Source organism: Balearica regulorum, chromosome 1, assembly GCF_011004875.1.
Source record: "Balearica regulorum gibbericeps isolate bBalReg1 chromosome 1, bBalReg1.pri, whole genome shotgun sequence".
Taxonomy (NCBI): Eukaryota; Metazoa; Chordata; class Aves; order Gruiformes; family Gruidae; genus Balearica; species Balearica regulorum.
Genome location: NC_046184.1, coordinates 108,015,681 through 108,029,204, shown reverse-complemented (window position 1 = coordinate 108,029,204; position 13,524 = coordinate 108,015,681). Strand labels below are relative to the sequence as shown.

The 13,524-nt window shown below is 40.5% G+C and overlaps 1 protein-coding gene across 1 annotated transcript in view; it reads left to right on the top strand.

Moving 5' to 3' along the window:
• The window catches only part of SAMSN1 (SAM domain, SH3 domain and nuclear localization signals 1), a 95,867-nt gene that overhangs the window by 36,770 nt on the left and 45,573 nt on the right, over nt 1–13,524 (top strand). Inside the window, exons 8-9 of the mRNA XM_075769773.1 lie at nt 903–1,026; nt 2,168–2,544. Coding sequence (XP_075625888.1) covers nt 903–1,026; nt 2,168–2,544 — 501 coding nt within the window. The remainder of the gene's footprint in view (nt 1–902; nt 1,027–2,167; nt 2,545–13,524) is intronic.

The window sequence follows — 13,524 nt, the reverse complement described above, 5'->3', positions numbered from 1 at the left end:
AGATGCATTGCCACAATAGGCCAAATTTGTTATCAGTATAAGTAGGTGAACATCCATAGAAGCCAGACAGTATTGTTCCAAAAAGTGGCCATCAGTGAATTACAGTTTTAATAATTTCTAATATATTTACTTTTTTTTTTTTTTTTCCCCTGCTTCTATTGAAAAACAGATATCCTCTGTGAAACACAGCATATGACTATGGAAGAGAGATTATTTGCTGTCAAAGTATGAAATTTCTCTCTGAAGGCCACAGAGTTCAGAGTCAGACTGGAAGTGAACTCAAGTGTTTCTGGAGCAGCTGTTTAACACAAGTGACAGCGTGTGAGATGGCTGCATGTTCACCAAGTTCCTGCTCTAGGAGCCTGTAGTACACAAACCTTGAGTTTCTCCAGTAGGACGTTGTTGGAATGTACACTAAGAGATTTTAATTGTCATTTACATTATTGTCATTTAATCTAGGAAAGGAAATAAGACCTTGGATAAAGGAAGGCATCAGTATTTCAGAACACACTTGCATACGCATTTAAATGCAGTAGCTCGCCACATCTGGGATTTCTGTGCATACCTAAAATGCTTCTGGATAATGTAGTGGATGCGTATATTAAAATGTTTTCTGGAGCTAATCTGGAATTAAGTATTAAGTAATACTGGGGTATTAAAGGAAAGTAATTTGTGAGCAGCAATATGAATGCTGATCTAAGTCTGATGCCTCTTGTGACTTCCCTTTTTCCTTTTTTGTATGTATTGGTCCCAAGCAAGGAAGCATCTTAACTTTTAAAGCATTATGTAGATGATTGATTCTCTGAATCTGAGACTTTGTCACTCTCAAAATAAGCACCATGTCGCCCTTAGTTTTTATTTGTAGAGTCTGAATACTTATAAGGTCTTTGCTTTTTTGCCAGAGTACAGAACCAGATGATAAAGCAGAGTCTATGGGAACATTAAAACGATTGCAGAAATTGGTCCGAACCAAAAAAACGAGTACACAAAGCTTGGAGGATGTCAAACACGTTTTGCTCCCCCTCAGTAAGTAAAGCGTGATATCAGCATTCTTTCCAACAGTTGGCAAATGACACTGTATCGAACATAACTGTAAACAATCCTGTCCCGCTCTGTCATTCATCACCCACGATTTTCAAACCCCAACTGCGATGTTACTGTGATACCACTTCAGCGCTGACTTCCTCCTAGTGCGAAAACCTGTTTCCTGTCACACGAGCTTGAGTTTTGTAACAGTGTATCTTGCAAGTGGAGATTTTAGCTAAATAGAATTGTATAACAGGGGGGCCTCCATGCTGGGGACAATTTGTTTTTAGAGTAGTTCCTAGTTTTGTATCACGTTTCAGATCAGAAAGGCAAAACTCACAAATGCAAAGATAACTTTCAAGGTTAATCCATGAGTCGGAGGCAGCTGGGAGCACAAGAAGGTCTGGGGTGCCGTAAGCAGTCGGCCTCTCATCGTGCCTGACTGCCTAGGGCCATAAGATGCAGGAATTCTAAACTGATGCTGAGCTCAGGTTATTTTCTGGAGTCTCCTATAGATCGCTGCTCTGACTGTGCAGCAGTTCTTCATCTGAACTTGTTTCGCCAACATTAATTTAACAGTGCGTGCATTTGTTGTACAATGCGTTTGTGCATATGATTGTTTTTAAACCAATATTAGCAAAATGATTTTAAACTGTCTGATGAACTACTGCTCCAGCCAAATCGTTGCTTGGGCTGAAACACATGAGGAAATTTAGATGTCAGCGCAGATACTTTGTAACTACAACATACATACTGAGAAGGGGTGGGAGAGGAATTAGCCAGAGAAGCTTTCTGAACTTTTCTAGTATTTAGGCTAAACTCATGCTCTCTGCAACTACACAGCAATATGACATTCAGTTAGCAAATTTTCATGTTCAGTGCAGAACCAGTGCAATTTTCCAGGCTTTTGAGGGAACAAGACAAATTCACCAAGTAGAGAATAAATCTTTCTTTTGGCTCAGATGTCTTACCCAGTAAAAAATCCTTTCCATCTCCCTAATTATCATTATTATTTGTTTTTTATGGAGTCCTTGGCTTTTTCATTATATAAAATGTAACGGACAGCATTTAAGAAAAAAAAGTGTGCTATTTTCTCTATGAATTGCAATATATTATAACAGAAGTATTTGCATTTTTAAAGATACGCTAGAAGATGCTTATCTCTCAGAAGAGGATGAAGAAGCACTAACTTCTTGCATGAAACTGACAAAACCTCAGGAAAAGAAGACCTGGAAAGACAACATGAGGAGAAAAGAAGAGACTGAGACCAGGGCAGATTTTATTTCTGCATCTCTGGGCCGCTCATACACTTCCAGACTGAGTAACTTAGGAACTATTTCAATCCATTCAGAAACCGAATTTCACTTGTGGAGTGACTGGAAGCCCTTTCCTGATAACCAGCTCTGTCCTTGTGACTTCTTGATTTCAAAAATAGAAGAATGGGAAAACTGTACTTGCTCTTCTCATCAGCCACATCTTACGTATTCCCTAACTGATATGGATCTGCAGTACTCCTGGGTAAGTGGAAGTGGTTTCTTTTGTGCTGATAAGCATAAAAAGTGGAAACTTTTTGCTCTGATTCAGCATTAAAGAGATGCTGTCATCTTCCATGTGGCTATGAAATGAAACAAATGAAATTTAGATTTCAGGTAGATGATGTGAATGCATTGTTCAAACTAACACCAAGGGTTCATATAGCCCTAGGGAGTTCATTTTTAACCATGCAGACATCAGCGGCATTGAGACGGAGGGCTTTAGGCTATTCTGTTTCTCATCAGACAGACTGGTTTTTTTCATCTGTACATTACATACTCATCCTTCCAGGCTTAGAAAACTTTCTGGAAGTCTGGGGTAAGTCAGTAAGGGACAATGAAGCCGGTGGGTGTGGATCAGGCCCCTAGAGGTCACTGCAATGCTAGAAAAGGACTCGAGTTATTTACACAAATGTCAGAGATTGAAGAAGTATTGGTGTTTCTGCCTTCTTGGATCAGCTCAGCTGGTGAAGCCTATTTTTGCAATTACCTTTGTGACAGCAAGAAGTTTTTAGGACCAGATACGAAGGAGCCAAGTTTAATCTTGGTCTGAAATTATCTTTCTGCATAGGTATCTGGAGGACGCTTTTCTATTTTAATTGCTGGCTTGTATAAAAGGGCTATTTAGAACTAGAAAAACAAAACCAAGAAAAACTTTAGTTGGTGAGATATACAAAATATGGACACTGCAATCAGGCTTTTCTCCCTCTCGTCACTGGGCACAGCAGGTCTTCTGGCACTCCGCACAGTGGTAAGCCCATGGAGGGTGACTGGTTGGCTGAAATATGTCAGGAAAGAAGTAAAGAGTAGCTTCTTTTCCCTTTATGCCTGTTCCCTCTACAGTGCTCCAGGGACGGAACTGGTTCTCACTGTGCAATAAGGCCAGCTCCCAGGAAAGTGCATCTAAACCACAGGAGGCAAGATACCTGCTGAAACCTGCCAACTGAGCGTTCACATGGAGACCTGAGCAACCACAACCTTAGATCAGAGAGTTTCCTGCTGAAAACAGCATTTTCTCTAATGTGTGCTGATGTATCATTAGGGAAGGTACACACATATAGATGTGTGGGTCAATACAGCAACCATATTTCTGAATACATGGAGGTAGTCATTCACTTTCTTCTCAATGCCACGGTAGCTGACATAACGGCAGGCAGTACCTGAAACATGGGATTTATCTAGCTGAATGTAGCCCAGAAGATTTTCCTGGGATTTGACACAGAAAACAGAAAGGCTAAAGCTTTGATTGATAGAACTGTAATTAGAAGAGAGACAAGGCAAACTACCCCTAAAAAAAGCTGAGAAAGGTGCAGCAGTGAAACCCCGGACAGCCTCAGCACTGCGGCCTCCCAGGGAGAGCCCCTGGAGACGGGCCTTCGGGGCAGAGCGTCGGCAGAAATAGGCTGGGTGCTGTGAACAAAGACTGCGCTCTGTGGGGCGAGTCCTCCTGTCTGCCAGTAACTAGGGCTCTCTGTAGAAACCAAATTGTGTCGGGGATGCAGGGCTCCGCCGTACGCCTGCTCCCAATGAAAGCAACTTCCAGCATCCCAAGCTAAGGCTGAAGTCCCAGGGCAAAATAATAATAATAGATGTGTCGGTCAGATTTATGAGCGCGTAAGTGTCAATTCAAATAATTTTATTTCATTTTGTCACAAACAGGCTGTTAATGTTCTCTACCCTGGTGAGATTTGTCCTACCCATGTTACTATTAAGTGCCAGCAAGAGGTTTAGTGCTTTTTTTTCTGCATTATTGTTTATTTTGCCATCTGCTTTCCTGACGGGCTCCCTGACTTTAATGTATCTCTGTGGGCTTAGTGTCTTTAGATTTAGATTACAGGCAATGGCAAGACATCTCATTATTTGCATTTGCATTCTACCAACTGGCTCAACTGAAGATTACAAAGACTGGATTTTCGGTTTTGCTTTTTAAGAATCAAACAAGCCGACACTGGTGGCTTTGCTATGAGGGGATCAGACACTGGGGATGATGCAGATGTTCTTTCTGATGTTGATTTACTTATTAGAGCAAAACCAATATATTCCATAATACTCTTTCTGATTCTATGAGTGAAGTATTTCCTTTTCTTGCCTGATCTTGGCTTGGCTACTACTCTATTGTCTTTGCTGCAGCATGACGTGGAGGAGATAGCCTGAGACGTACTACTGAAATGCTAGTTGGTACGTCCTGAATTGAGGCAAACGGGCAAAAATGGTAGATGCCAGACTAAGACTCTGCTATTCCATCAGCAAACTGTGGCTGATCTGGTTTGGGGCACACACAAATATCCAGGTTGGACACATATTATCCAGATTCATCTCAGCAACATACACAAAGCTGATTGAGCCTAGCCGTAATTAAAGCTTGAACTGCAGATAGTAAATTAAGTAGTGCTCTCCCATAATCACGAGGAAAAAGACCTGGATCTCTTCATGACAGATTGCTGGTTAGAGAGACAAAATATGAGTGATCCTAATTCCCTTCCTCCACTTTCTTGCCTTGGCTCCTTTCTTCCTCTTCCTTTCTTCCTCCTCAGCACTTTACACAGCCTCCCTTATGTTATTTCATATTGCCATTGTTTGTTTCGCCTAAAACAGTAGAAAGGCTGACAGAGATCATCCAAGCTGGTCACCTAAACAAGGACTGTGAGAACAGACTGCCAAAGTCACAGCCATGTTCAACTGCAACAGGCTGACCAAACTCCTCCAGCTGCTCGTCCTTCAGCCTCCCCCAGCTGAAGCACAGCAAACACCTGTGTTAGCTGACTGCCTCCGGCACAGGGACAGTGAAGACAACTCAAATCTCACCCATCCTGCCCACCTTCATGTATTATGAAAGCATTGTAGAAGTCTGTGTTTCTGTCTTTTCATTAAATATAGAACTGAGTGTGCTGCGTTACCATCTTATAGCTGCGGTGCCACCGTTAGCAACTTTGTGCAGTTAACTTAGACATAGGTCATTTTTTCCTGCATTGTTCAGCTCTTTACAATATAATTAGTGGCTGGTCAAAATTTTGCTAGGGGCAACACAGAGCATTGCTTTTCTTGGTGTGTCAAGATTGCCATGTGAAATTACTGTAACTGATATTCTTCCTAAGGAGATGTAATTTGTAAATAGTTCTTCCTTAGAAAGAGGAAGAATATATTTAAGAAAATACTGAATACTTCAGCAGAAAAGAAAAAAAAAACGTGCTTGGATAAAGAAACCACTATGCTGCATATTTTCATATTACCACAAAGTGTATTAGGGAGAGAAATGAGTGATCCAGGCTGGTGTTTCTAATGTTATGAATCAGCTGAAAATCAGGCAGAGGATAGAAGAAAAGATTGTCCAGACACCACTTTAACAACCACTTGACCTTAATATGAAAGGTTATTGGTTTCTATACTTCTTTTTATTCCTCAAGCTTAGCCCTGCAGAAAACAGTTCAGCTGTCTATCATCTCAGACTTTCTTCTCTTTTTTTTTTTTTTTTTTTTTTTTTAAATTTCTGGTTACTAGAAGCTGTCCTTCTGCTATTGGTATGCTAAGATCTTCACTACCCTAACAAAGTAGTATACTTAGAAGGGCATGTCCGTATGACTTTTATACAAGCCATTTCGGCCTTCTGTTACTTTTTCTCCGTCTGTGCAATTGCATAAGACTTTTGCAACCTCATGTAGTGTATTGAAAATCTAGAGTCAGAAGATTGGAAAGTACAGGAGCTTGATGGACTTGGCTGGCCCTGAAACAGGCACAGAGTGGAGCACATAGTGGGGTCACAACTGAGGGGTCCTCTTCACTGTCTTGGACAGCCTGAAAAGCTGATGAGTCCCTTTCTCCTCTCCCTCAATACTTTAACAACCTACTTCACTGGCTGACACATCCACTCTCCCAATAACTGTGCAATATGGAAGCTGTGTTTGTAGGATGATGCAGGCATCCTTTACAGGAAAGGGAGAGGAGACAACATCTCCTATTGGAGACAAGTCAGCAGAGAGCTACCATAAGTGGATTTCTCTTCTGGCAGTATCTTAGAAGCATGGTTAGGTTTAACAGAAGGATTTAGTCATCGATAGCATAAGAATATTTATCTGTGTTTAGTATTCAGTGAGAATGAAAAGATGAGGGTCACTTCCCAAGACTAGAGAAAACCTGGCATTTTGGTGAGGAGAAAGAAAAAATCTAAGGGCGCTGCAGAGCAAGATACCTTTTCTCTCCCATTTTCAGGTTAAGAGGAGAGTAGAAAGCTTCAAAAGCTTGGTTTCTATCCGATACGAATGCATTACGTTGTGGTGGAATGAACAATAACTTTGGGAAAACTGCAAGTGACCTTATGCCAAAGCCTGTGTTCATTCTCTCCATACTCCTCTCAGGAATGTATTACGGTCTTATCAAGGTTACGTTAGCCCTACTATTATGGCCATGGTTTTCTGCCATTTCAGTGACCTTGTGGCTTTTTGCTTTCCTCCTGGTCTGGCTTGCTTTCTTGCCAGAGAAGCCATTTCTCAGCATCTCCCTTTGACCCTTAGTAGGCATGCCTAGTTTGACACTCATTTGTTTGTTGAAGAGACACTCTTCTTCTCAGCTCTATTTTGGGTCATTTTCTTGTCCTAACATTTCCTGATATATTCTACTTAATAGGTTCTGGTTCCTGGTTGCCCTGTAACAGCCTTGCTTGCTATGATTGCTCTTACCCTGCACTTGGTACTGCCTCTGCTGCTCCAGATCCTCTTGGTTCTCAAAGAGGTGCTGAGGTTTACACAGGTTATTGCCTTGAGGTTTACACAGGTTATTGGGTCTCTTGTGATACCAGTGACTGATGATTGTTCTCTAGGTTAGTGGAGTGGGGAGGAAGAGTATGGACAGCCAGTAATGAACAAACAGGACAGAGAGTGGTCTTCTCTAGCAAAATGTGCTTCAAAGCTGAAAGATGCATTTGACCATTTGCACAGCCCAGAGAATGGCTGCGGAAGGATTTCTACTTCATTTCAGCCAGCGGTTTCTCCTGCACACTAGAATGCTGTGGGCTTTAATGGACTTTCTGGCTGCTCAATTTTCTTAAGCAATTTGACTGTTTTCTGCATTTTTTTCTTTCTTCAGCTAATGTCTTTCTGTTGAGAGACACCCAAATGTGCCTTAGAAGAGCTTTCTCAATTACATTTTGAATCCTCGTTTGGCACAAATATAGCACTAAAAAGAATGCCTGGAAATCCCCAGATTGCTTTTCTGAGACACCAATTTTCAGCTGCTCCGGTCACTCTAGCTGCTTCAGTGTCAGTAATAAGTGGTCCTTTTAAAAGCTGTAGCTCTTATTTATTCCTATTTCGGTGACAAGGTAGGAAGCCAGATCTTCACGAAGTATAAATCTATTTTCTACTGTTGTTAGGAAGTCCTGCTTAGTTGTACCCAAGCTGAGGCCCAAAGTCTTTGCCCAAGGAAGGGACAAAGAGCAGCTGAAAGGGTGGCAGTAAACAAAGCAGGCAAGACCACGACGATGGGTATTCAGGTGATAAGCTGTGGCTGAGACATGAAAACAGGATTTGTTCTCTAAGATAAGAAACTGTCCCCAGCTGCTTCTCCTTCGTCTAATCATATCTTCATCTACAAGCACCTCGACAGGTTTCCTGTTGCTTTTTATAACATTCTAGCTAATTTCACCTGTTAACCTGCTCTCCCCATCCGTTCATTAGCTCAGCCCTTCACCCTGTGTACTTGACACCTCTCTTGCAGGGCAAAGCAATAGCTAGAAACCCCCCATGCCCCCCAGACTGCTGTGGCTTTGAAGATACACACCTGATGATAGACAAAAAGGAACGGTGCTACAGCTAAATCTAGCGCATGATTAATTTCAAAGGCACTCACATTTCCCAGTTCAAACGCTATCGCAGAACCTCGTGAAAGCTTATTTTGAATTTTAAGTCTTGTGAGGGGGTGGGAATTGAGATATATTTGTGCATGTCTGTTGCAGGTGAAATTTGAATGGCTTTGATTTTAAAACTGGGGGAGAGTCAAGATCCATGACTGAATTTTCAGTGTTTAGTTTTCCTGGAAACACCAAGCAAAATGTGGACTCAGATACAAATGCCAGTGAACTTAAGAGCACTCATTTTCCTGAAGCTTCAGCGTCTGTAGAGTCTTACTTTGTCTCGTATCATAGGGAGCTTTATTTAAGAAACTATTGCATCAGGGAGTTGGTAAATATTGTATGGCTTGCTTCAGTTAAATACCAAAAGTGAGAGAAAATCACCTCTTAAAGTGCAAGGCTTCATCTCTCAAGCTTTGTGCTTGGAAGAGAGGAGCCTGGGAGGGCGTCCAGCCTCGCTATAGCTGCACCATTGCACTGTGCTGATAGCAAATATCTGCCACTGCCATTCTGCATCCCACAGTGATTTTTGCTGCTTCCTGCATAGTAATGTGAAAAATTTGAAATTTAGTGTCTTCATCTGTGGTGACTTTGACCATGCAGTCTCAAAGTAGGTTTTAAAAAAGATGAAAAGTCTGATGCTGCTGCTCTTCACTATGGTAACTCTTGTTCTATTTTATCTTTTTAATACCTTACTAGATTTTTTCATAGGTATATAGGGAATTATGTCACATTTTCCATTAATCTTAGAGGCACGTATACCCAACTCTACTAAAAAGCTTAACAATTCCAAACTTTTCCCTCCAAACATTGCTGGACTGTTCTGTAAAGTTGGATTGCTAATACTTGCTAGTATATATAAGATAGAATGATAATTAAGTGATTTTTTTTTTTTTTACAGTAAAAGATATTTTAAAACACCACAACATCTTCAATATGGTTACAGATAACTGCAGAAGAACATTTCAATTCACCTCGGCAGATTTCATGGGTTTGCTTCTGACATAGCTGTTAGGTACTGCAGAGCTACAGCTAGAGACAGAAATGAAAAGTTATTTTGGATTACTGTCATGAATGTAGTATGAAAGGAAATATAATTGTTGAAAGTGCAGGGAAAATTGTGCAGTTCATATACTTATTCTTTGTAAATGGCATATGAATTGTTAATAGAAAAAAGGAATGCTACCTGCTTCACGAAACATGATTAAGATTCAAAATATAATTAAACTAAGTGCAGTTGTTGATAACAAGCTGTCTGATGAAAGGATGACTTCCTGTTAGCATCCTTTAGAATTGCCAAAATAATGCATTTTTGCATACCGAAAATAATAGATTGTATTGTACGTCTGCTGCTTTATATACCTATGCTGTGATAATATTATCCTTCTGCGGATATGCTGTCAGTCCAGTATTTTGTAATTGACATTTTTCTTCTTGTTTTTTTATATTAAAAAAAATTATAAAAGCTATAATTTCTTCCCATCCACCATACAAAGCAAAAAAAACCCCAAACTATACATTACTTTGCTTGAGCAGTGCTCCTGCTGAATGAATCAGCTAATACAGGCTGTGTTTTCATCCTGTGTTACGCTAATGCATCCTGGCAGGAACGTTTTGACCAATGAAGCCATTAAGTGCCTTGGGATCTGCCTATTCAAGACCGCAACTTTCTAAGTGCAATTTATCTCCTTACACAAAGTAATGCAGTTTTACTTCTGCATAGATTCAGTTTCGAAACCTAAACTTTGGCCTAATCTGGTGCTTGCTGAGTTGGTGACAAGCTTCCCGTCTGTAGTCAAAATGTTTAATCTTCACTGTGCTTGCATTAGCTCAGCACACCTTTTATGTGTGCTCATCTTTATTCAGGAGAACAAGCAAGCTTAGCTTCAGATTTTGTCAGTGTCCCTGATGAACCTGAAATTAAAGTGCTAGCCACGTGACTAATTGGGTAAGGATTTTGAAGCTAAGGCTTCGGTAAGGAAGCCACAACCTAAGATGACTCAAGGATCCTTACTGACCTTAAGTTACAAGAATATGTAGGTGGTGGGCAGCAGTGCATGCAACAATGCCTGGTATTCCTTGTCTTCTTCCCTAGCTAATTCAAATGACTTTTCTTTTAGGGAACATTAATTTTCTGGGAGTTCGGATCTGGCTCAGGAGCTGATTGTGTTTGCTTGCTTGTTTTGTGAGTGTAGATTGAGCTAGTTACTCTCTTTGGTACGTCATTTTGGTACGCTTTAAAGTGTTCCTGTAAAGCCTATTTGTGAAATAAGCCTTTCATAAATCAGAAGAAATTAGTTCTGTTTTCATCTCCCTCACACAGAAATGCAGGAAAAGTCACATTATATCAGTGCTCAGCAATGGCATAAATGGAAGAGTGAGTATTTTCGGTGCCAGAAAGGCATTAAGATTTCCAGGGCTCCAGCATTATTATAATGAATGTTTTTCAAAGTCCAGTAAAAGAAGTACTTCTGTTGTGACGTTCTCCAAAAGCAGGGTATGTCTTGCATCATTTCAAACTTGTTTTTAGAAACTGAAAATTTAATTTGAATGCTGGGTTTTCATCCAGCTTTGAAAAAATAATGGTGGGTAAAATGAACAAGAATAGGGCCTGAAAAATAGGATTGGAAGTGAAACAACGGACACGCAGTGGACATAATTCTTCTATGTAAACACTTTCAGGTATATGAACAGATCATTAGAAGACAAAGACCAAGGCTTCTCAGAAAGAACTGGGAAATTATTTGTATCTGCATATTCTCTTTTATTTTGAAAGGAATTCACCTATGGTAATGAAATTTCTGGACTGACTTTCTGTAGACATTTAATTGATTGAAAAAGTTCACCTTCCCTAATACATAAGCAAAGCGAATTGGAAACTTGAACATAACATAATTCTTGCTGGAAGTGCTTACACTCCAATTCATTTGAAGAAATCTGGCTGAATATTTTCGTGAAAGGAACAAATTAATTAGGTTAAATGACATGAAACTTCTCTTTCACTTCTACTTACAACTTATGTTTGATAGTATACCACGAGAAATGACGAAAAACGGTGTGTGGGATGTGGGAAAATCAAGAGTTCAGATAGTTTAAGATCATGAGACAGAAACTTTTGCAAGTATTTTGAGGGATTCTATATTTAGTTCTGGATTGTGTAGGTGTTTTAATACCTAGATTTCCTTCCTCACAGATCATCCTTGCTTTCACATAACTTCCGTAAAATTAATCAGCATGGCAATACAGCAATACCTATGGCCTCAGTTACGACAGGGGACTGGAGCGTTAGCTGCCATGCTAGCTCAGAAGACAGTTCTTGCTCTCAGATAAATGCAGACGACCGCTCACGTCCTACAGCAAGATGTGTACAGGTGGAAAAGGGCAAAATCAGTTAGTTCGGGTGGCCATTTTAAGATAGGAAGGCTATTACTCTGATTTTTTAGTCTGAAATCCTTGAAGACAAACTCACAAAACTTCACTTGCAGCTACGTTCGCTCAAATTTTCTACCCGTCTAACCACAGGGTCAAAAACTGAGGATTACATTCAGTTAATGATAAACTGCAAAGTAAATATGTTTTAACACAATTTCTTGGCATTTCACTGAACTATAATGACAAAATAAATCCTTATTCCAGTTTTTCGTAGCACCATGGCTACGAAACTCTGTGAATCATGATCCAGTGATTAAGGATGTAGATAATGCAGATTCAATTCCCTGCACTTCTACAGACCTCTTGTGTGATATTAGACAAACCACTTAACTTGTCTGCCTCAGGCTTCATTTGCAAAAATGGGGATAGTATGTTATTTTATACATCAGATGGTTGTTGCACGAGCAAGAATACACATACCAACTTCTGCACCAGAAGGGCAGGAGTTCAAACAGTTTATTTGCAGGCTCCGACACCTCCATTTAGATTCATCCTTTGCACTGAATGAGACAGACATTCAGTAAAGAAAATGTGGTAAATATTAAAGCTGCATCATTAAAACCGAATCATAAAGCATAAATGCATAGGGGTGACATTCAGGTGTCACAGATAGCATTAATTATGCCTTCTCTTGCCTTTAAAACTTTGTTTTCTTAATCTAATGAGTTTATGTCTGTACGTGAGGGTGCTATTTTTTCAAGTTTTAGGTATTATTATTTAGGTTTATAGGGGTGTTTGAACCCAAAGATGTTTCAAAGATTTTTGTGAACTTTCACCTCCCAAACTAGAGGAGCATAAAATTAACATTTCTCTTCACCAGTTTGTATATATATTAAAAAAAATAATTACTTGCTCTAAACTAACAAACAGGCCTATATCTAGCTTTCAGAGTTTTGCTGCTCCTGGAGTAAGACTCCTCTCCAGATTCCTGTCTGTAGCTCAGTGGAACTTGTAGCAGATCATGGAGCTGTTGGAGGAAACTGTTTTGCTGCCTTTTCATCAGCCTCTGCCTTCTGCAGCAGCAGCAAGGCAAAGGAGGCACAAAGCACACACGATAATAAGTGCTGAAGAAGTAAAAAGGATCAGATAGGTGACAGCAGGAGGTAAAAAAAGATTCTCTACAGAAGCGGAATGCAAGGTCTGAGTCAAAAGCTCCTATACTTTGTGGGGAAGTGAGAGGGGAAGGAGTTTGATAATACATTGAGAAAAGATCAAGACTGGTGGAGGGAATCTGAAAGAAAAGTGAGGTGTTTGTGAAGAGGCAAAGCATCCATCTCTTTTCCACAGAGCAGTTTCAGAGAGCCTCCCCTTTCCATTCCCTTCTCTCCCCAAAGACAAGTTACTGACACGTAAGTAATTACCTTATACCGACTGAGTACCATGACTGTCCCTGTGAGTGCTTTTAGCCCACAGCCTGAGATAAAGCATGTTATCTTAAATCCTTAATGAAATAAATTTATGTGACTGTGCTTCACTCCATCTTGTTGATGGGCTAAGAGCAAGTTCCCACCCTGTTAGTGAGGCTCAGCTGACCTGGAGCAACTTACTCCATCGTGACCATGCAGCCCCCGCCCCGAAGCATCCCATGAAGCCCGAGTGAGGCAAGCAGGGCACTAACCATGACCGGCACAAGGTGCAGCAATTGCCTGGCCAGTCCTCCTCAGTGAGGGACTTGGTGCCAAAATCCAGCAG